This window comes from Ricinus communis, chromosome 1, assembly GCF_019578655.1.
Source record: "Ricinus communis isolate WT05 ecotype wild-type chromosome 1, ASM1957865v1, whole genome shotgun sequence".
Classification (NCBI taxonomy): Eukaryota; Viridiplantae; Streptophyta; class Magnoliopsida; order Malpighiales; family Euphorbiaceae; genus Ricinus; species Ricinus communis.
In genome coordinates, this window is record NC_063256.1 from 16498889 (window position 1) to 16522628 (window position 23740).

The 23740-nt window shown below is 35.4% G+C and overlaps 2 protein-coding genes across 5 annotated transcripts; one reads left to right on the forward strand and one right to left on the reverse strand.

Annotated features, from left to right (window-relative positions):
- The first annotated feature begins 1199 nt into the window (after nt 1-1199).
- On the forward strand, nt 1200-23104 carry LOC8280938 (phosphoglucan, water dikinase, chloroplastic). The gene is made up of 19 exons (XM_002518566.4): nt 1200-1517; nt 1819-2419; nt 2894-2980; nt 3080-3211; nt 3977-4102; nt 4187-4365; nt 4981-5065; nt 5298-5447; nt 5580-5632; nt 6225-6433; nt 6542-6660; nt 6941-7011; nt 7168-7285; nt 19137-19223; nt 19326-19412; nt 19496-19572; nt 19819-19975; nt 20068-20179; nt 21913-23104. The coding sequence occupies exons 1-19, from the start codon at nt 1345-1347 to the stop codon at nt 22812-22814; spliced, it is 3525 nt and encodes a 1174-aa protein (XP_002518612.2). The 5' UTR covers nt 1200-1344; the 3' UTR covers nt 22815-23104.
- LOC125369433 lies at nt 9626-12528 on the reverse strand. 4 transcript variants are annotated; one of them, XR_007215027.1, is made up of 3 exons: nt 10980-12528; nt 10566-10665; nt 9626-10287 (listed from the first exon to the last, which is right to left on the reverse strand). XR_007215027.1 is itself a non-coding variant. In XM_048371660.1 (2 exons), exon 2 carries the CDS (start codon nt 11656-11658, stop codon nt 10888-10890), a length of 771 nt encoding a protein of 256 aa, XP_048227617.1. In that variant the 5' UTR covers nt 11659-11841; nt 11922-12528; the 3' UTR covers nt 10391-10887. The 4 variants fall into 4 exon arrangements, 2 of the variants coding, with proteins under 2 accessions (XP_048227617.1, XP_048227620.1); XR_007215026.1 differs by having other exon boundaries at nt 10566-12528; XM_048371660.1 differs by lacking the exon at nt 9626-10287 and having other exon boundaries at nt 10391-11841; nt 11922-12528.
- Nucleotides 23105-23740: the final 636 nt, after the last annotated feature.

Here is a 23740-nt window from a genome sequence, read left to right on the forward strand (position 1 = left end):
TACTTATAAAAGAGGTAAAAAGGGCTCTAGACCATTTATAGCTCGCCTCGTGGCGCGATTTCAAAAAGTGAAAAGGTATATTCTGGATCGGGCTTTTTGGCTTTTATTTGTATTTTAGAATTTCTTTCTTAGCTTGGGTTACATTGTATATACATCGATCAAAGGCTAAAAGAGTCCGGTATGAAGGTCCACCTGTTTTCTTTATCGAGCCCCATCTCAAGCCTTTCATACCAAAATTCTATAAATATCTTAATTGAGCAATACCATCATCAGCCAAAAATTAATCAACGTGATAAAACAATAATAAATATTTAGAATAAATAAATCCATAATTATATGAAAAATTATGACTTTTATTAAAACTTTCGATGCATCTATAAATATTTTATTTGATGTATAATTTTTTTTTTAATCTATATAGTTAATATTTAGTTGATTTTTATAACATTTAATTTGAGCCTATATTAATAAATATTTTACTTAAAGAAAACACAGTTTTAAAGTGGTTTTAGATAAAAATATAATAATTATTATAAAATAGAGTATTTCTGTAAATAACTCTAAAATATATCGGTTAGATCTTTTGCTCTTTTATACCTGCCTTCTCTTAAGGTTCTCAATCAAAAGTCTTACTTTTTCTTTCTTTGGGTGACACTACTTTAATCACGTGACACATTATTACAATATAATATTTCTAAAAGAGAAAATAAAATTAGAAAAAGACAAAAAATAAAAAAAGCAAAGTACAAATATCCCTCCTTAATTAACAAATATACCTCTTTTTTTAACACTTAATACACAATTTAAATAGCAAAAAGAAGAATTCTTATAGACTAATTTATCACCATTCATATAATTGAATCAAATGTTAATCTGTGATATTATAATAAAAAATAATATCTATATTAATTAAATTATTTATTAATATTAGCTATTTATAATTATAAACTAACTAATACCAAATATAATAATTAATAATAGAACTATAACTCACTAATTAAATAATTTTATCTAACATTATAAACGGAGTCTACTTTAAAAAAAAATTAATAAAAAGATATGGTCTTAGATCTGTCATACATAAGAAAAGAAATATCTGCTTTTAGTGGCTTTTTTTTTTTTTTTTTTAATTTTTTTAAGTTATGAAGGGAGGAAGAGAGATATAATTCGTGAGATCGCTTTTTGGGAAATGTTTTTAGCTGCCTTAACTTCACAGCACGTGTCACAACATGAAAATCCACAAGCTATTATTCTCCTCCTCTCTCTTTAAGCTTCAACAACAATAACTAACTACTAATTACTACTCTTCTTCTCCTTCAGCTCACTCTCAGTTGTGAGAGAGAAATGGATTCTCTGCGTGTATTGCACTTGTCTAATTCTTCTCCAAAAATCATTCAAATCCCTAGTAGAAATCAATTCCATCCTTTTGTCTTCTTCAATCCAGGAATTTCTTTCCCTCTTCGCCAATCATCCTCCTTTCGCACTATCATTTGCGGTGTTTCCTCTACTGAAACTAGGTACTCTCTCTCTCTTTCTCTTTTATGAACTGTTTGTTCAATACGTTAAATTGATGATTGCATTATATGTGAATCCTGGTTAAATGCTTTCTATTTTTAACAATCTCTTACATATAATGCCTAAATTCAGGGAATAATAATTGAAATTTCAAAAAAGTAAAAAGTAATTCGTTTCCATATTCTTGTTCGGTAATGTATAAATAGAAACTTTTTTCAAAACAAGTAATGGTTTGATCAAGTTATATATTTTTTTATCAATGCGAATAATGAAATAATTAATAAGTTTTTGGTGTTGTTGCAGAGGAGAAGAGAAGAAGATGAAGAAAACCAAATCAAAGTCGGGGCGTGGTAAGGTACGGCTTTTTGTTCATCTAGATCATCAAGTTGAGTATGGTGAGCATGTGGCAATATTAGGGTCTACGAAAGAATTGGGTCTGTGGAAGAAGAATGTGTTAATGAATTGGACGGAGTCCGGGTGGGTGTGTGACTTGGAGTTGAAAGGGGATGACTCTATTGGGTTTAAGTTTGTTGTTCTGAGGACGGACAAGAGTGTTGTATGGGAAGGAGGGGATAATCGGATCATTAAATTGCCAAAAGGAGGGAGTTATAAAATTGTATGTCGGTGGCATGCAACTGCAGAGCCAATTGATCTGTTGCCTTGGGATTTGGAAGAGAATGAGGTCGATGTGGAGGGTGAGAATGGATCTATTAGTGGTGCCACTCTTTTGGAGGTGGAGACTAGTCCTTTTGTTGGGCAATGGAAAGGGAAAGATATTTCATTCATGCGATCCAATGAACACAGGGATAGAGAAACTGAAAGAAAATGGGACACTTCAGGCCTTGAGGGGTTGGCTTTAGCATTAGTTGAAGGTGATCGGGATGCAAGGAACTGGTGGAGAAAGGTATTCTTTTTGAATATGCCACTTCACATTTTAGAATTTGTGAAAATCGCCAAGAGGATTTGCTTCATTACCATTTAGATGATCAATACATAATTCATATAGTTACGTAGTATAAAATATTTGAAGAACTCTAGAATTACTGATTTTCATCAACTATAAAACACAAATATCTTATAAAGTACTGAAAACTGATTCATTTCTGCCAAAAGGCCTTTGTAAAAATAAAATATCAGGGAAATTAAACATGAGGATTTGCGTGTACTCTTTCTAGCGTCGTATTATAACAAATGCTGACATGATCCAATACCCTCGTCTCATATGGATTTCAACACATTCTGTTACTTCCATGTAGATACATGTGTCTAGAAATATTTAAGTTATTTGAGTCTTTTTGGTCATAATCATTGAACCAATCAAAATGAACTATCACAAGACTTTTCGTTCTGTACATTGTTTTCCTTCTATCTTATGAAGCTTGAAGTTGTACGTCAACTATTAGTTGGAAGTCTTCAAACTGCAGACCGGCTGGATGCTCTCATCTATTCTGCTATTTATCTGAAGGTTTTTGCACACTTTTCTCTCTTTCTTACTGGCATTTCTTCCTAGTGTTTTTTCTTTTTCGCTCCTTTTGCATGCCTCTTAAATTTTTCTCATATGCAGTGGATAAACACAGGGCAAATTCCTTGCTTTGAAGATGGAGGCCATCACAGGCCAAATAGGCATGCTGAAATATCCAGGCTCATATTTCGGGAACTAGAACGTATTTCTTGTAGGAAAGATACTTCACCAAAGGTATTCTATATGTATTTTTTTTTATGAGGATGTCTAAACCCTTGATGGCATTTTAACTTATCCTTCATGTGTAAGAAAAACTGCATTTTATCCCTCTGTGCTTTCATTCTGTCAAATGTCAACAAATTAACATTTGAAGCCTAATGTTAAATGTAAGGGTCTTTTCTTTTCTAGACTGCTTTTGGTTAAGTGCCTGTATAGTTTGTCCATTTCTAACTACCGACTTATGTATGGAATGAGCAAGGTTCCTTATTGACGGCAATGATTTTAGATTCAGATTTAGGCTCCAATTGTCTTCATATATTTATATCTACAGCAAGGGTCTCAAGGTAGAAAAATGGTTTTGAAGTTAATGCTCTTTGATTTTTTTAAAGAATGAAGCTAGCATCCCACAACTCTGAACTATCACTGCAGTGAATATTCTGCTTGGTGGCAATCATATTCTGCTCAGGAGCAACAAACATAGACCTGAAAAACACAAGTTTGCAGTAGTGGTTGATTTTGTTGTTTTAAATGCAAACTAGTTTATGGTAGGACCAATAATTATCATATCTTATTCGATCTATAGTAGTTTAATACTCTTAGTTTTTTCCTTAATGTACTGAAAATTTGAAATTTTGTTTTGAATGTTACTGCACTTTCATCTTTCTTGTTAATGTTTTGTTTTCTTGCAGTTTTTTAATATCTCGCTTTTAAGTTTTTGCTTTAGTTATTATCTTTTTTATAAAATCTCTTTATTTACTATCTTTTGTATTTGATATTTAGGAAATACTTGTTATTCGAAAGATCCATCCATGCTTGCCATCTTTTAAGGCAGAATTTACAGCATCTGTTCCTCTAACTCGAATTAGAGATATTGCTCATCGTGGTGATATCCCTCATGATCTCAAGGTTAAACATTATGGAGTACTTGGTAAGTTGTCTTTGATATAATCAGGCACTTTTTGTTAATTTACTTTGTTTTCTTTTCTCCAGCAAGAAATCAAACATACTATTCAAAACAAGCTACACCGCAATGCTGGCCCAGAAGATCTAGTTGCTACAGAAGCAATGCTTGCACGAATTACACGGAACCCTGGGGAATATAGTGACGCATTTGTGGAACAATTCAAGATATTCCATCATGAACTCAAAGATTTCTTCAATGCAGGAAGGTGTGATTTGTTTGTCTTAAATCAGTTTATTTTCCATTGGAAGACTTGGTTTTCTACCTTTTAGCTCTTTGATATTGTATCATGTCTTCTATATGATGGTTATGCATTTATCTTCTATGTTATTCATATTGATTAGGTCTTACATGTAGAGGTGTTTGCAGGCCAGTGAAATTGAATATTTCAGTCACCTAAATTCAGGCTGAACTGCTAGAGTTTTCACTCTTCCTTTCTGTCAATTGAAACTCCAAATTAATCCTAAGTAGTTAAGCATGACTTACTCATAGACTTCTAAGCATCATTTGACCTATTAGTGTGTGAGGTCTAGTGTGATAAAATAAACTTGGCTGAAGTAAAAAAGTTTCACTTTTTCACCTGTTTTATTAAGAACTCAAATGGCATCTGGAATGGAAAAAATGTTCAATAAAATCCAGGTTCTGGGAAGTTATATATGCAATTTTTAAGATACTTTCATGTCGGTGAATGGAACTTCCAGTAATGAACTAGTTCTTAATTTGAACTTCCAGTAATGAACTAGTTCTTAATTTGAACTTCCAGTAATGAACTAGTTCTTAATTTTGTTATCTTCACATCTGTTTACAATTTTGAACCATGCAGTCTTGCTGAACAACTTGAATCAGTTAGAGAATCTTTGGATGAAAGAGATCTTTCAGCTCTTAAATTGTTTTTGGAATGCAAGAAGGTAAACTATTGCTTTTTGTCTTGCTCATATCACGTGTTATGATGTCTAAGAAAACTAAATAAATACTAAGTGGAAAAGAATTACTTCATTCATTTATATTTGAGATTGAGGATGCTTTTGTTGTTCTTTGGAACACTAGGTTTTTCTAGTTTTAGTACAATTTCATCACATTGTTTGGTGCTTTTTGTTTTAAGCACTCATCAAAATGATGACTGCATGTTTGCATTTCCAGAACTTAGATACTTCTCAAGAATCAAGCAATGTTTTTGAACTAATCAAAACTATACGGTCTCTGAGTGCTCTAAGAGATATACTTGTAAAGGGTCTCGAAAGTGGTCTTAGGAATGATGCCTCTGATGCTGCAATAGCTATGCGACAAAAGGTGAGATATTTGCATGTTAATTACTTATCATTAAGTTATAGTTTGATGGTTCTGCTTCTGATAATTCTCCTTTTCTGTCTCTTTCATTATTTCCCTTTTCCCTTTGGGGTTGCGGTGGATTGTTCTTTACAGTGGCGTCTTTGCGAAATCGGCCTTGAGGACTATTCTTTTGTTCTTTTAAGCAGGTATAACTTTTTCTTAGCTTCTGGAAATCATTTTTTTTTTTTTCTGAAATATGACATGAATAACAACCAAGGTATTAACTTAAAAGCCACCTATTATAAAAAAAAAAAAAACTTAAAAACCACCAGTTAGAAACTTGGGAACTCAATACTCGTGACCTTCATTAGCATGTTTTTCAAACATTTTAAAACTGGCACAAGATCCCTTTATTGTTACCTTGAACGTGCAGAAAATTTATGTAATGAGACTTAATTATACATGAACCAAGAATGAACTATACAATTTCGGAGGCATCATAATTTTGACAGAAACCCTGAATACAAGCAGCTACCTGTGAACTGATTATAGTCATCCACATCATATTTAATTAGCTAATAAATATTAACAGCTACTTATCTGCTCATCTTATTTATGAAATGTTTTAGTTCTGATACTAATAGCAGTCTCAGTGTTGGAATGATCTAAAGCCAAACTGTGCTTTCTTAGTCTGATCTTCTCTTTTGGAACTAATTGGCTTGTCAAGACGTTTTGTATTCTATTTATTTCATTTTATTTCTGGGAGTATTTTTGGAGCTTGGTTATTGGTCCATGTAGGTTACTTAATACACTTGAAAATGTGGGAGGGGCTAAGTGGCTTGTAGATAATGTAGAATCGAAGAACGTAAGTTCTTGGAATGATCCACTTGGTGCCCTCATTGTTGGTGTTCACCAACTAGGCTTATCTGGTTGGAAGCCAGAGGAATGTGCAGCTATTGGATCTGAGCTTCTTGCCTGGCAAGAGAAAGGTCTCTTTGATAAGGAAGGTACTTGTCTGGTCTCTTTTTCTCTTCTAATTCTGGAAATGTTTGGCATTTGCACCGAGTTACTATAGACATCTTCATTATTCTTCGTTTGCTCTATTTGGTAAAAAGGAAGTGAGGATGGCAAGATAATATGGGCACGGAGACTGAAAGCTACTCTTGATAGAGCACGAAGGCTAACTGAAGAGTATTCTGAAACGCTTCTGCAACTATTGCCACAAAAAGTGCAGGTATAAAGATCTATTCAAGAACATTTGGGAATATCTTTTTGTGATGGCTAAACTTTATGTCGTGTGTAATATGCCTTAAATATTTTATTGCACAGATGTTGGTAACATTGAACAAACTGTAGTAATAAGGAGTTGATAAATCTTTTGTGGTGCTACTGACCTCTGTAACCAAATTCAGTGATGTGCAAGGTCCCAAGAAAGTGCTAGGATAGTAGAATCTTAAATACGCTACTTTTCTTTTTCCCCAAATTGTATGAAAATTTGTATTTTGGCCATGCAGATACTAGGAAGCGCACTTGGAATTCCTGAAAACAGTGTAAGGACATACACTGAAGCTGAGATTCGTGCTGGGTATGTTGATATTTCTTCTGTAAATATAGACTGGTCTTCTTGGTAGACTTGTATAGTTTCTAGCAGTACTTTCGGATGCTTGTTTTATTATCAATTTGACAATTCCATTGATTGAAAGTATATTTTCGTCTTCTAATTGAAAAATGTCAATTGTAGGGTAATTTTTCAGGTTTCAAAACTCTGTACATTGCTTTTGAAAGCAGTTAGAAGTATACTTGGTTCTCAGGGTTGGGATGTTCTTGTTCCTGGAGCTGCTCTTGGAACATTGTTTCAGGTATCCTCATGGGCAACTCTTTCAATTAGAAGGTAAAAAGAAAGAACAGAAAATATGAAAAAAGGCTGAATAATTTTCTGTATTGATGTATAGGTATTTAAAGAACTCTATTAAGAATAGAAAAGGCAGCTAATCTTCCTAATTAAGGAGAAATAAACTGGTCAACTAATCATCTAATATGAAAGAAAATAAATTGCTGATTCCTAAGATTACTGATACAGCCCACAAATCTCTAAACTAACTAAATATAGAACATAATCAGATATGGTATATAATTACAATTATTTTTACAAGATCTTTCAACACTCCCCCTCAAGCTGGCATGAAGACATCACTAATGGCAAACTTGCTAACTAAATTCTCGTGTTGTGCTTTAGGAAGTCCTTTTGTCAATATGTCTGCTGTTTGGCTAGCAGTAGGTATGTAGGACATGCATATCACGCCACTGTCTATCTTCTCCTTGATAAAATGTTTGTTCACTTCTGCATGCTTTGTTCTGTCATTTAGAACTAGATTATGAGGTATAGAGATTGCAGCCTTGTTATCACAATAGACTTTAATAGGCGTTGGTATAGGAATCTTCAATTCTTCTAGCAACCATTTTATCCATAATACTTCACAAAATCCATGTGCCACCGAGTGGAATTCTGCTTCAGCGCTACTCCTTGCCACAACACTTTGTTTTTTACTTTTCCAAGTAACCAGATTTCTACCTACAAAGGTACAGTAACCCCGAGGTGGATGTTCTATCATTTACATCCGCTGCCCAATCTGCATGTGTAGGCCTCGATCTGAAGATGTCCTCCCTTTTTGAACAAAAGTCCTTTCTCTGGGTCCTTTTTAGGTATCTCAAAATTCTGAACACAGCTTTAAAGTGAGTAGGTCCAGGTGAATGCATGAATTGGCTCACAATACTTACTGCAAAAGCTATATCAGGTCTAGTGTGAGCCAAATAGATTAGTCTCCCAACTAATCTTTGATAACTATCCTTGTCCACTACCTCATTAATTGCTGCTGTGTCAATTTTACATTAGGTTCAGTTGGCGTTTCTGCTGCCTTACAACCTTTCATTCCTATTTCTTTGAGTAAATCAAGCACATACGTTGGTTGACAAAAATTCCCTCCTTGGATCTTGCAAACTCCATTCCAAGGAAATATTTCAGCTTTCCCAAGTCCTTGATATCAAATTCAGTTTCAAGTTTCCTCTTCAGGTTGCTAATCCCAAGAGAATCATCCCCGGTCATGATTATGTCATCTACATGTACAATCAAAAGATAGCTACTTCACCTTCGATGAATGTCTGAAAAATAGGCTGTAATTTGCTTGGCTTTGTGAGAAACCATGTCTCCTAATAACATCACCAAAGCACTCGAACCAGGCTCTAGGTAATTGCTTTAGTCCATTTAGAACCTTTTTTAATTTGCCACTTTGCCTTTCCCAAGTTTTCCTTTAAATCCGGGTGGATGTATACTTCTTCTTGCAAGTCTCCATCCAAAAACGCATTTTTTATGTCAAACTGATGAAGTGGTCAGTTGAAGTTAACTGCAAGAGAAAGTACTCTAATAAAGTTAATTTTAGCAACAGGAGCAAAAGTCTCTTGGTAATCAATACTGTGAGTTTGAATAAATCCTTTTGCTACTAGTCTCGCTTTGTATCTTTCTACACTTCCATTAGCTTTATATTTCACTATGAATACCCATTTGCATCCAACTGTCTTCTTGTCTTTTGGTAGATCAAAAATTGTCCAAGTGTTATTTCTCTTAAGAGCATTAATTTCTTCTATCACAGCTGATCTCCAACTCGGGTCACCTAATGCTTCCTGAATAGTTCTTGGAACACGCACGTTAGAAATCCTAGACACAAATGCTTTGAGCGTTTGAAAATTTTTCATACGACAAGTATTGTGCATGTACGGATTCCTTTTCTTAAAGCAATTGGAAGATCAAGATCAAAAGACAAATTTGGTAAATCAAGAGAAGGAACAGAAATTGAAGGAAGGTTACTCTGAGTTGTAGAACCATTATTTGGCAAAGTTGATTGAACATCCACTAAAGGAACAACTGGAGCTGTAGTACCTTTATGAAATTTCTTCCTAGCATAAACTTGAAGCTTATGCTGAGGATTATAATACGTTGGAAGTACTTCTCTCCCTGTCTCTAATAAAGTAACATCTGGCAGAGTAGAATTAATAGTGCTAACGCTAGTTTCCATATCAGAATTAATTGAAGGAATAGGTAAAATTTCCCAAAAACCATTTTCTTCAACTAAGTTCTCCCCCTAAAGAAATTTTTTTTAAAAGAGAGGTTGATCCTCAACAAAACTTACATCCATGCTCTCAAAAGATCTCTTAATGATTGGATTAAAACACTTTTTATCCACGTCTATTAGAAGCATAACCAATAAAGACGCATTTTTCTGCTTTAGGGTCAAGTTTAGAATGAAACATATTTGGAACATACACATAACATGTGCACCCAAAAACCTTTAAAGGCAGATCTGTTATTATCTTTGATGCATGAAAGCAATTTTTCAAAACCTATAAAGGTGTTTCAAATCTCAAAATATGAGATGGCATTTTATTTATCAAGTAACAAGAGGTTAGGAGCACATTACCCCAGTGATATTTAGGAACATTCATGCAAAACATAAGTGCCCGAGCAACTTCTAGTAAACGCCTATTTTTTCTTTCGGCAATACCATCTTGTTGTGGTGTGTCACGACAAGTTGATTGATGAAGAATACCTTTTTCTAGAAGAAATGTTTTCAAATATTTATTGAAATATTCAGTTCCATTATCCATTCTTAGAATGCGAATTTTTGTTTGAAATGATTTTCAACCATATGAAAACAAATCTTTAAATTGTTATCTTCTAACCAAAGAAGTACGCGACCTCCAAAATCAACATCTACATCCCGTAGCTACGCTTTCAGCCCTTTCAATTCTACTTCAGATTTCTTTTCCAACAAATAAGCCCAGCAAATTCTTGTGTGATCATCAATAACTATGACAAACCATTTTTTGCCAGAAAGTGTATTAATTTTGGATGGATCCCAAACATCACTATGCAACAAATAAAATGGTTTTGAAGCAAAATATGGTTTATTGGAGACGAAACACGATGATCTTTAGCTAAATGACAAGCTTCACAATGAAGTTTTGAACAATCAATACCCTTAAATAATTCAGGAAATAAATGTCTGAGATATGGAAAGTTAGGATGTCATAATATTCTATGCCACAACATAACTTGATCAAAGAAAAAGCTTGAACTTGTACTACCTAATCCATGAGTTGTTTTATTGCCGGAACCAATTCCATCAAAGTAGTACAGCCCATTTATTTCTCTAGCTGTTCCAATCGTCTTCCCCGAGTTCAAGTCCTGAAAAACATGTGGAACAAGAGAAAAGAATGGAACAGTTAGTCTTTGGAAAATTTGCTAACAGAAAGAAAGGTTACAAGCAAGTTTTGGAATGTGTAAAACTGAACTTAAAGAATTTTTTTTTGAAATTTTAAGGTTCCGTTTGCCTGCAATACGTGAAAAACTGCCATAAGCTATTCTAATTTTTTCGATTCCAGAACATGGATAATATGTATGAAAAATTTAGGAACAGCTTGTCATATGATCGGAGGCCCCTGAATCTATGATCCAAGGGGTGGTTCTTCCAAGAACAGAAAGTGCCAAAGGATTGCTACCTGTTTGTGCCATAGATCCGATAGGAGCATTAGATGATGGGCAGGATTTCAGTAGTTTAAGAAGTTGATTTAATTGCTCTTTACTAAATGGAGATGACCCGGCCTCATTTGCTGCAAGCATGTTTTGCTCATAAGATTTCTTTGCCCTACCATTAGATGGTTTGCCATGCAACTTCCAACATTTTTCTTGGGTATGGTGCGACCTTCCGCAGTAGTCACAGTGCAAGTTGCTTTTGTCTTCTGAGGAACAGCTTGTCATATGATCGGAGGCCCCTGAATCTATGATCCAAGGGGTGGTTCTTCCAAGAACAGAAAGTGCCAAAGGATTGCTACCTGTTTGTGCCATAGATCCGATAGGAGCATTAGATGATGGGCAGGATTTCAGTAGTTTAAGAAGTTGATTTAATTGCTCTTTACTAAATGGAGATGACCCGGCCTCATTTGCTGCAAGCATGTTTTGCTCATAAGATTTCTTTGCCCTACCATTAGATGGTTTGCCATGCAACTTCCAACATTTTTCTTGGATATGGTGCGACCTTCCGCAGTAATCACAGTGCAAGTTGCTTTTGTCTTCTGCATGCTGGTTTTGGGAAGTTCTACTGCTTACTTGAGCTTCAGGAATGGCCAAGGCTGATCCTTCTTCAGACCCGGTTGTACCTGTTGTCTTCTTTCCCAACATCACGTGTCTCTGACTCTCTTCTCTCCTTACCTCAGCAAATACTTCCCCAATAGGAGACAAGGGATTTCTTCTGATTATCCGGCCATAGACCTTATCATATTCAACATTCAAACCTGCAAGAAATTTGAATATTCGGCCAGTATCCACTATCTTTTTGTATTGATTGCAGTCGTCGGTTGATTTCTACTCATAATCATTGAGTAAGTCCAAATCCTGCCAAATGCTCTTAAAAGAATTAAAATACTTTGTTACAGAATCCTCACCTTGGAAAATTTCTCCAAGTCGTAGGGTTAACTCGTAAACTTGGGATTGATTTCCTAGATCAGAATACATCTTTGAAACATTGTCCCATAATTCCTTGGCTGTAGTGTAATAGAGGTAGTTTGCGCTTATCTCTTCAGTTATGGAATTGACGAACATGTAATCACCATTGAATTTTTAGCATCCCAAATGGCATAGGTTTTATCATTCACGTCAAGCTGCTTAGCATCGCTGTGGTATAGCCAATCTTTCCTCTCCTTCGGAGGTACATGCGAACAGATTATGACCATCTAAGGAAATTGTCACCATTTAGTCGGATTGTATTAATCCGAATAGGATGGTTTTCATATGGATTTCTTTGAGGTTTGGACTGAGATGGCTGAAGAGGCTAGTTTGTCTCGGACATGACTTCGGGCATTTTAAAGACTAAAAAAATTCAACCTTAGGATTTTATTTTCTGCTCTGATACTATAAAAACAAAGAACAGAAAATATGAAAAAGGCTGAATAATTTTCTATATTGATGTACAGGTATTTAGAGAACTCTATTAAGAACAGAAAAGGCAGCTAATCTCCCTAATTAAGGAAACGGGTCAACTAATCATCTAATATGGAAGAAAATAAATTGCTGATTCCTAAGATTACTGATACAACCCACAAATCTCTAAACTAACTAAATATAGAACATAATCAGATATGGTATATAATTAGAATTATTTACAAGATCTTTCAACAAAAGGATATCAAACTAACGTAATAGAATTACAAGTTTATCTGGTACTCCAAAAAAGTGAACTTTCACTTTCTTTCAAAGTTAATTTAACTGATGCCATTAATGTGTTACAGCCATGAAAGGCTAAAAGATAGGGTAAAAAAATAAAAAGGGTCAATTTGCTGCTGCCTGCTGAATTGGTGGAAGAGAGAAAATTGGCCCAAATTTAATTTTTGTCACTGTTAGCTCATAACTTTTATATGTGCCTTAAATAGGCTGAATTTTGGCTAGGAACACTAGAACAAATATTGACATATTTAAAAAGTCTTTTTGTAATCTTGAACATCTTGAGATAAGATTCCATTAGATGGATCTTTAAATATTTTATGTTGATTTGGTCCCCAAAGTTTTGTGATTTTAGAATCTGACCATTAATCTAAAAATATTCGCAATAAAAAAATCTTAGGACTTAGGAAAAATGGAACCTATCAAGCTTTTCTAACTAGTTTCCATGGTGATTCTTGAAATGACAAATTACAGCTAATGAAGTGGCTCACCAAACTCTTAAAATAAAAAGTTTGACTGGCAATCCTATAGAGTAGTTTTTATTTGTTGTAAAATAATGTAGAATATTTTAGACGATAGCTTGATTTAGGCTTGAATTATGTAAATTAGAGTAGGTGAAAATTTATTTCGTAATCTATAAAGTATAGTCTTGTATATGTACCCCTAATTACTATCATCAAAAGATATCAAATTCATCATAAACCACATGATATCAGAGCTGGAAGCCTAAGATTCCAGTCTAATCTTCTTTAGTTTGATGCATTTGTGAGCTGCCCAAGTGAGCAGCCCTTGGACTGTTCTCCAAGAACAGTGCTGCGCTTCTTTGGTCACCCATTTGGAGTGGCTTACTTGTCTCACCGCAACACCCATTTTGGGCGCCACCATAAGGTCGGGCTGTCACCAAAGGCCGGTGACCAGAAGACCCACGATTGAGCGTGACGCTCCAACACAAAACAAAAATTTTCTCTCTCACGCGCCGGCGCATGAAGGTGCATGCAGCGTTGGTTCTTGCTTCGGTCACTTCCTTAGGCGTCGCCTACTTTTGTTCGTCCAGTATCTGCTACGTGTGTACCCATCAGGAAAGTTTCTTTTTTCCTTGTCTTTATACACGGTTCTTTTTTTGGACGTCAGGCTTCAATTTTCGTTTTGATTGTTCGTGTGTTGTTGCTGTGGATCTCTTATTTGGATTTTCTTTTGGATTTGGTTTTCTGGAAAATTTCTTTTTTTGAGTATTTGATTTGGATCTTTCCGACATGGCTGAAGCAAAGAAAAATTTAGCTGTGACCGATGTTGCTCCTATGTTGTCCAAGATTTCTGATAATAAGCTATCTGGGTCTAATTTTCTTGATTGGTTTAAGACTGTTAGACTTTATTTATTAACTATATCTCAGGATGATCATCTTACTAATGATCCTCCTATACGTCAGGAATGGATTCGAACTGATGCACGTTTACTTTTGCAAATTAGAAATTCTATTGATGCTAAGGTGATTAATTTGATTATTCATTGTGGGACTGTCAAAGAGTTAATGGAGTACTTGGAGTTTTTATACTTTGGCAAAGGGAATATTTCCCATATTTACTATGTTTGTAAGGAGTTTTATTGTGCTGGGCAACATGGCCAACCACTTCAGGTCTATTTCATGAACTTTAAAAGGACCTATGAAGAGTTGAATGCCCTATTACCATTTAGCCTGATGTAAAAGTTCAGCAGACTCAACGTGAGCAAATGGCAGTTGTGATTTTTTTGGCTGGTCTTGATTCTGAGTTTGAAGGGGCAAAATCCCAGGTTTTTGCTAGTGATGAAATCTCCTCTTTACATGAAGCCTTTACGAGAGTGCTTCGTACAAATACCAACTTGATGACCACTGAGGTGCAGCAACCCAATGCTCTTGTCAGTCGTAACAATGGGACTGAGACTGGTCGTTCAAACCCTCGGATAAGTGAAGGAGGACGTAATAACAGTCATGATGCTGGGAATCAAGAGTCAAGGGGAGTTGTTTGCTATTACTGTCATGAATCTGGGCATACTAAACGTGAGTGTCGAAAGCTCCAAACAAAAAATCAGAAGTCACAATCTGCCAATGTAACGGCTACCACTGCAGTCCCAGAATCTGTATCCGATCAGACTGTTACCATTTCAGCTGATGAATATGCAAAATTAATCCAGTTTTAGGAAGCACTCTGGAATTCATCTCAGTCCATCTCTGCCATTGTCGAGTCAGGTAAACCAAACACGTCTTCTTTCTTCTTCCACCCAGTGGGTTATTGATTCAGGTGCTACAGATCATATGATAGGTAATCCTAGCCTCTTTTCTACTTTTCAACTACACAAATCTACTGTTACATTGGTGATGGTTCTACTTCCTTTGTTCTTGGTTCTGGCACTTGTAATCCCAGTTCAACACTTTTCTTATCGTCTGTCTTAAGTCTACCAAAGTTATTCTTTAATCTAGTGCCTATCAGCAAAATTACTAAGTCTCTTAATTGCTCCGTCTTATTTTTTTCCCTAATGATTGTCTTTTTGAGGATCTTATGACGAAGCGGATTATTGGTAAAGGACGAGAATCAGAAGGTCTCTATATTTGGGATGTTCAGATACTTTGGCCTATTGCTTGCTCTAGTGTTTTTTCTCCTCTTGAAGCACGTTGTCGATTCGGCCATCCCTCATTACCTTTGTTAAAGAAGTTGTGTCCTCAGTTTGCACACGTGTCATCTTTAGACTGTGAAGCATGTCAATTTGCTAAATATCATCATGTGTCTTCTATTTCTCATGTCAATAAAAGGGTTAGTACAACATTTGAGCTAGTTCATTATGATGTTTGGGCTTGGTGTCCTGTTATGTTCAAAACTAGGTTCAAATATTTTGTTACGTTGTTGATGACTTTTCTTGTAGGACTTGGCTTTATCTAAAGGAAAACCATTCTAAGTTATTATCACATTATATTAGCTGTTGTGCTAAGGTTAAAACATAGTTTAATGCTTCTGTCAAAATACTACGAAGTGATAATATCAAGGAATACTTTTCTCATCCTTTCCAAACTTATATGCATAGTAATGGCATACTTCAGCAATCACCTTGTATTGACACTCCTCAAAATGGGGTTGCGGAAAGGAAATACAAACATCATTTTGAGACAGCTAGAGCTCTCCTCTTTCAATCCCATGTTCCCAAACAGTTCTGGGCTGATGCTGTGTCAACTGCATGTTTCTTGATTAATCGCATGCCTTCTTTAGTTCTTTATGGTCAGACTCCTTACAATATAATCTTCCCTTCAAACACAATATTCCCTGTTGAGCCTCGCATTTTTGTAGCACTTTTTTTGTTTGTGATGTTCGTCCACATATCACTGAATTAGACCTGAAGCCACTAAAGTGTGTTTTTCTAAGGTACTCTCGTCTACAAAAGGGGTATAAATGTTATTGTCCTAGTCTTAACAGGTATTTGGTGTTTGCTGATGTTACATATCACGAATCTGGTCCTTTCTTTCTATTCCATTTTCTCGTGTAGGTAACACAATAGACAATGATTTATTAGTGTATCATGTCACTTGTCAACAGTCTCGTTCTGACTCTACTCCACCATTCAATTCGCCTGTTACTCAGTTATACTCTAGAAGGCTAAAACCTTATGACCCTTCACCTCCTAAGACAAGTCTAGAACCGATATCTTCTTCGTCATCAAATTCCCTATATGGAGACCTTAATTTACCCATTGCCCTTTGGAAAGGTAAACGACAATGTACTCATCCCATTTCTTCATTTGCTACTTATGATCACTTGTCTCCATCCTTTTGTTCTTTTGTTGCCTCACTTGACTCTGTAGGGATTCCTAAAACTGTTAAAGAAGCCTTGTCCTATCTTGGCTAGCGAGATGCAATGTTGGACGAGATGAATGCCTTAGTTACTAATGAGACTCAGGATTTGGTAGCCCTTTCGTCTGGCAAAAGAGCAGTGGGGTGCAAATGGGTATTTGCGATAAGATTCAATTATGATTGATCAGCTGCATAGCTCAAAGCTCGCCTTATGGGTAAAGGCTATGCCCAGATATATGGTGTGGATTATTCTGACACCTTACCTCTTGTTGCCAAATTGAAATCTGTATGCTTATTCATTTCTCTAGCAGTTACTTATGATTGGCCCCTCGATCTCCAGAAGGAGTTATGGAGCAACCACTTGGGTTTGTTGCTCAGGGGGAGTCTGGGAAGGTATGTCGACTTTGAAAATCTTTATATGGTTTGAAACAAAGTCCTCGTACCTGATTTGGGAAGTTCAGTCAAGCAGTAGAAGCATTTGGGATGCTTAAAAGCAAATTTAATCATACAGTATCTTACAAATCAATTGACTCTAGGATTATTCTTCTAGTTATGTATGTGGATGATATTATCTTCAGAGGAAGTAATGGTTAAGGAATTTCATCTCTAAAAACATTTCTTCAAAGTCGATTCGATACAATGGACTTGGAGATGCTAAAGTATTTTCTTGGAATTGAGAATTCGAGGAGCAAATATAGTATCGTGTATGTTCTAGATTTATTGACAGAAGCTGGAAAGCTGGGAGGTAAGCTATGCAATACTCCGATGACTTCTAACCTTCAACTCATGAAGGATGGAGACCTATTTGAGGATTCAAAAAGATATAGAAGATTGGTTGGTAAACTTAATTATCTCACAATAACACGTTGGGATATAGCTTATGCAATTAATGTTATGAGTTAATTCATGTTTGCTCCAACAATTCATCACTAGGCAGCTTTAGAACAAATTTTATGTTATTTAAAAGGAGCCCCTAGACATGGCTTACTATATAAGAACTATAGTCACACTCAAATAGAGTGTTTTTCCAATGCAGATTGGGTAGGTTCCAAAATTGATCAAAAGTCCACCACTAGTTATTGCGTGTTCGTTTGTGGTAACCTGATTTCATGGAAAAGCAAGAAGCAAAGTGTTGTATCTTGGTTTAGTGTTGAATCAGAGTATAGAGCCATGGCGCAATCCACATGTGACATAATGTGGATCTTTCATCTTTTAAAAGAGGTTGGTTTCAAGGTCTCAAAACCAGCATTTTTATGGCGTGACAATCAAGCTGCAATTCATATTATTTATAATCCAGTCTTTCTTGAACAAACTAAACATATTCAAACCGATTGTCATTTTGTTCGTGAAAATGTGCAACAAAACTTAATTTCTACAAGGTATGTCGAGAATGGAGAATAGCTTGGAGATATTTTCACAAAAGCTCTGTATGGAGCTCGGTTTTCTTACATTTGTAACAAGTTGGGCATGATCGATATCTATGCTCCAACTTGAGGGGGAATATTGTAGAATATTCTAGATGATAGCTTGATTTATCTAATAGCTTGACTTAGGCTTGATTTATGTAAATTAGAGTAGGTGAAGATTTATTTCCTAACCTATAGAGTATAGTCCTATATATATATATCCCTAATTAGTGTCAATAAAAGATATCAAATTCTTCATAAACCACACTATTCACTTAGGATACTTTGCCCATAGAAACTTTATCTTCTTCCAATTGGATAATAGAACCTTATTCTTTAGAAAAAGAAAGTTTGGTGCACCTCTTTGTTAGTTTTGGTTGTCCATTGCACCATCTTGCCAAAATGGCTAGAATTGATGATTTCATTGAATAACCTGATGTGATATTATTCTAGTTTAAGGGCCATATTGAAAAACTTTTAAGAAATTTTAGGCGAAAAATAAAGTTAATCCTTTTTTATGTTGACACCAAACCTTGTCTTTTTGTGTGGATAGTTGGACTCTAAATTTACAAAATTAAGTTTGTTTAGAAAATTATTTCCATGTGGCAATCATCATTTTCTCCGGTAACTTCATCATCATCATCATTGCTTGGTTTAAATGAATGGTAAGTGGAATTCTACTAAGTTAATATAATTTATTGCTTATGGATTAAAATTCATCATTATACATACATGCATGTTCAATGTTTCTTATAAATAATATATTTGATAATAATAAATGGCACATGCCTTTTATGCTATAGAATAATTAATCTACTCTTATTGCATTTAATTATATACCCATTAGCTTTGTTAGGGATCGTATATGGAAAAGAATAATGAAAGGAATCCTCCCTGTGAATGAGTGGGTGGAAGACATTCTTTATTTCCTCCTAAAAAGAAGAATATAACAATTTTCATGAACAGAACTTTTATTAGAATGCTACCCTATGGTTGTTTCGGTATGTGGACGAGGGTTGTGTATAGCACGGCTAGTCAGTGTTCTGAAACTTATCATAGTTGTAGTTCTCTAGGTTATTGTTGGCATCCAACCATGGTTTGAAATGATGGAATAGTAAAGGGGTTTTGGCCTCCTGATATGTTATTTAACAATATGTTGCAGAGGATTTGGGGAACAATATCATTTTTCAGGTATAACATTCAATGGCTTTGACTTCAGGTTGAGAGCATTGTGCCTGGATCATTACCATCAACTGTAAAAGGACCTATTATTCTTGCGGTCAACAAAGCTGATGGAGATGAAGAGGTTTTGACGCTGCTTATAATATAATTTGATCCTGTCTTCTCAATCATAAGACCTTTTTAATGTTGCAACAGACATAAGTTTCACGGTAAATGTATATTGCAGGTAACTGCTGCTGGTAGTAATATAGTCGGAGTTGTGCTTCTGCAGGAGCTGCCTCACTTATCTCATCTTGGTGTTAGGGCTCGGCAAGCAAGTCTCATTTCTAAGAATCAACGTTTTTGCCTGTTACAATAAATACCAATGTAAGGTTAACTTTATTTTATTCTCTGCAGGAGAAGGTTGTCTTTGTGACATGTGAAGATGGTGATAAAGTTGATGATATACGAAGGCTTACTGGAAAATATGTGAGGTTATTTTCCAGCATAAGATCTAGAATCATTCTCTGTTTTTATAATTTATCATAATTCCTTTCATCATTTCTTTTAAATGCCATTTCCTTTTATGATAATATCAGTTTTTGTTTTTCCATCATGCTTCCTCTTTTGTGAATTGATTATGATCATATGAACTGGAATGTATTTCTCCTTCTCTTTTGTTTCTGGATGGGGGTGGGGTGTGTAATGATGGTGGTCTGATATCTTTATGTCATGTGCAGGCTGGAAGCATCCTCAACCGGTGTAAACCTAGCTTTGGCTTCGTCAGATGGTGTTAACAGTGACTCTATTGTGAAAGATCTTTCAGGTAATGGCACATCTACATCCGAAGTCTCTGGATCTCATGAGTCGGCTCTTCAATCCTCTTATTCCAACCAGGTATAGCTCTAACTGCATATATTCCATAAGTGTGAAGTGATTATAGTTGATGTAGTTCATCAAAATTGACAAACATTTAAAATTTTGTCAAGGCTTATTCTTCTGGAGGTGTTATACTACTTGAAGATGCAGATGCACTTTCCTCTGGTGCTAAGGCTGCTGCCTGCAGTCGTTTAGCCTCATTGGCAGCTGTTTCTCATAAAGGTAATGTTTTTCTAAACATCTTTTAGTACAGGAGACTTTATGCATCGCCTTACCAAGTACTTTTTCAAGTACCACTTTCTTTCTTGAACATGGTATCTGTTCATACTGCTTTTATTTAGTTTACTGCATTGCCTCCATCATCTGCTTTGGTACTTTTCTGTGTTGTTGACTTGTCTTTAAGAATCACAGAAATGATTTAAACACTTAATGAAGGAAATTGAGCTGATAATGTAGTATTGACAAATTTGAGTTGAATATACCAATGTGACAACATAACGCAGTTTGAATCAAGAAATATAAAGGTTGCAGTAATGTTCTCTCTACAAATATTAGAGCAGTGGGTCATAAGTTTCATTTTCTCACTTCTGAATCATTTGTTTTCTACCACATTGTCAGTGAGGTATCTCTGGAAATAAATAATAACACTTGGATTTTTCTCTATCCTCTGTACCCACATCTGAGATTATTCATGATTGTATGATGTACTTAACATCCTTTTTAGGGATACTAAGTAATGGCTCAATGTTGTTATTTAAGATCAAATGATATGCATTGTTAAAACTTCATGCAGCATATAGCTCACTGGGGCATGATTTATTATTATAATAACAAATACATACACTGCTATTGTAATATTTTCTGTGAACTTAGCTTTTAGTCATGCTCTATTATCATATTTGGGTATTCAAACAATTATTTTTGTCTTTTGTTGTTTAAAGAACTCATACACTGTCATGTTTATACTGCTTTCTGCAATTCCTGGACAATTGCACTGGCCTGTAGCTTTGTGATTTCGCCATGGAAAATTGAACACTTTCTAGAATTAGCCACGTATTTCCTTATCTACATTCCAAGACTAAGATGAGTAGAACTTTAGCCAGTCAATTAGAATATTTCCTGAGAACTCTAAAATTAAGTTATTTGATCCTAATGGACCTATTATTATACATATTGATTACTCTCCAGAAAAGTTTTAACAGTCTTATTTTAGCCGAGTGAATATGATGGTAAAGTGCAACTGTTCATATTTTTTTGTCATTCCTTCATCCTTATGCTTTTTATATATCATCTTTCTTTAAAGAGATTGTGTGACATTTTGACTAAATTTACTGTTGTTGTTCCTGAATAAAGTAAGAAATTAAAATTAAGATTGTTGAAGTGTATGAATATGATGGTGGAGTAAACTGTGTATTACATGCTGTCATTGCTTCACCATTTTGCTTTATATATTCAATTTTGTAGAAATTATGCAACATTTTAGATATAGTTGAAGTTGTTGCCATTCCTGATTAAAATAAGAAGTTTCAAAAATTTGATGGCTGAAGCGTATAACGATTCTCTGCTTTGTTATCGAATACTGAACTTGCTGTAGAATATTGTGTGAAATTCCTTCTTGAATGGAAATTGAAAACTACAGAGTTTCGTTGGCAACAATCTTTATAACACTTGAAATCACACATCAAAGGGATGGTAGCAATCTGAAAAACAGGAAATATTGTAACTGTTATTTGGGTAGCCTGATTATTATTTAGCTTCTGTTTGACATTAGAAGGTGTCTATGTTGTAATTATCAACTTATTTCACTCTCTCTCTCTCCCTGTGTACTATAGAGGAAATAGCAATACAGGGATCTGAGAATTAGAAATAGTTCCCCATTATTTATTTAATTTACTGAATTCCTTGTGTGCTTATTGTAGTCAGTTAATCTTACCGATTAACTTTTGAAATGACAGTTTATAGTGACCAAGGGGTGCCGGCTTCTTTTCATGTCCCAAAGGGGGCAGTTATACCTTTCGGTTCTATGGAATTAGCACTCGAGCAGAGTAAATCCACGGAAACATTTAGGTCGCTTCTAGAACAGATAGAAACAGCTAAACTTGAAGGTGGTGAACTTGACAAATTGTGCTCTCAACTCCAGGAGTTGATCTCTTCTGTGCATCCTCCAAAAGACATAGTTGATGGAATAGGCCGAATATTTCCAAGCAATGCACGGTTGATTGTACGTTCAAGTGCCAATGTAGAGGACCTGGCGGGAATGTCAGCTGCTGGACTTTATGAATCAATCCCTAATGTTAGCCCATCAAATCCAATTATATTTGCAAATGCTGTTAGCCAAGTGTGGGCTTCTCTGTACACACGGAGAGCTGTTTTGAGCCGTCGAGCTGCTGGTGTATCTCAAAAGGATGCTACAATGGCAGTACTAGTACAAGAAATGCTTTCACCGGACCTCTCATTCGTGCTTCACACACTCAGCCCAACCGACAATAACCACAATTCAGTTGAGGCAGAGATTGCACCCGGGCTTGGTGAAACCCTTGCATCAGGCACCCGTGGCACACCCTGGCGTCTTTCATCTGGGAAGTTTGATGGGGTCATTCGAACATTGGCATTTGCAAATTTTAGCGAGGAAATGCTAGTATCTGCTGCTGGTCCTGCTGATGGGGAAGTCATCTGTTTGACTGTGGACTACAGCAAGAAGCCATTAACAGTTGATCCGATATTTCGTCGTCAGCTTGGTCAGCGTCTCTGTGCTGTTGGGTTCTTCTTGGAGAGGAAATTTGGGTGTCCACAGGACGTGGAAGGATGTCTTGTCGGGAAAGATATTTACATCGTCCAGACACGCCCACAACCATAGAAGAAGTTTCTGGTACATCTGAGAGGCTACTACCTTGAGACTGCTAGTGCTATCTACTAATGCAGGCATGTATGAGCACACTCCATGTGCGGGTGCAGCATGGTCACTGATCGCAGATAGCTTGGCACTTGTTGGATTGTTTTCATACGGGTAAGAATGATAAAATGGTACCAGCAGGCGTATATTACAGTAATCTATGTATCAAATGGCCAAGCTAAAAAGGTATCATATATATTTCTTTTAAACGGGCATTTGGCCATTTTAATAAATGGCTTATTTTATGACCATCATTGACATGTTGGATTTGAGTATTGCAAGTGCTTCTGGATTGCTTTATGGTCTGATATTCCATTAATCCAGGGCCACTCCTCTTTTAGTCTTCATTCTTGATCCATGACATTGCATTTGATATAACAAACACCAGAGTCAAAAGAAGCTTGACAGAGGCTCTACTTTTCTGCTGTTAATTCCAATTGTAAGGATTCCAGGAACATTAAATCCTGAGGACTAACTGCGCTACAGAATTACCTAATTTACATGTTACATCTAACATAATTCACATAAAAACTTAGATCTCTGAGGAGGTTGTATTCACCTGGATATAATACGCATATATCCATAAACTTTCTAAAAATGTGGAAATTAAAACCACTAAAATAAGAAAATATTAATATATATAATAATAAATTTAAGAAAAAATTAAAATAAATGATTATAAACTTAAATTGTGAATCAATAAAACTTGTATTATTCAATGGAAGAAAAACAAATGCAAAAAATTATAAATGTGAAGAGATTTAAAAATAAAACCTTGATATCTATTCAATCGAGTTGAGGAAAAACAATCGAACTCAATTAGCTAATTTATTCGACTTCAAGGTCTACTTTCTTTAATTACCATTAACGGTAGGTACGTTAAATAAAAG

What these genes read in the sequence shown, in the direction of transcription:
- LOC125369433 (XM_048371660.1), bottom strand. Translation starts at nt 11,658, where the DNA reads ATGTTGGGAAAGAAGACAACAGGTACAACCGGGTCTGAAGAAGGATCA.
- LOC8280938 (XM_002518566.4), top strand. Translation starts at nt 1,345, where the DNA reads ATGGATTCTCTGCGTGTATTGCACTTGTCTAATTCTTCTCCAAAAATC. An exon ending in CTCTTGGAACATTGTTTCAG is followed by an intron (nt 7,286 to 19,136) that starts GTATCCTCATGG and finishes CTTTGACTTCAG; the next exon opens with GTTGAGAGCATTGTGCCTGG. An exon ending in CTTACTGGAAAATATGTGAG is followed by an intron (nt 19,573 to 19,818) that starts GTTATTTTCCAG and finishes TGTCATGTGCAG; the next exon opens with GCTGGAAGCATCCTCAACCG.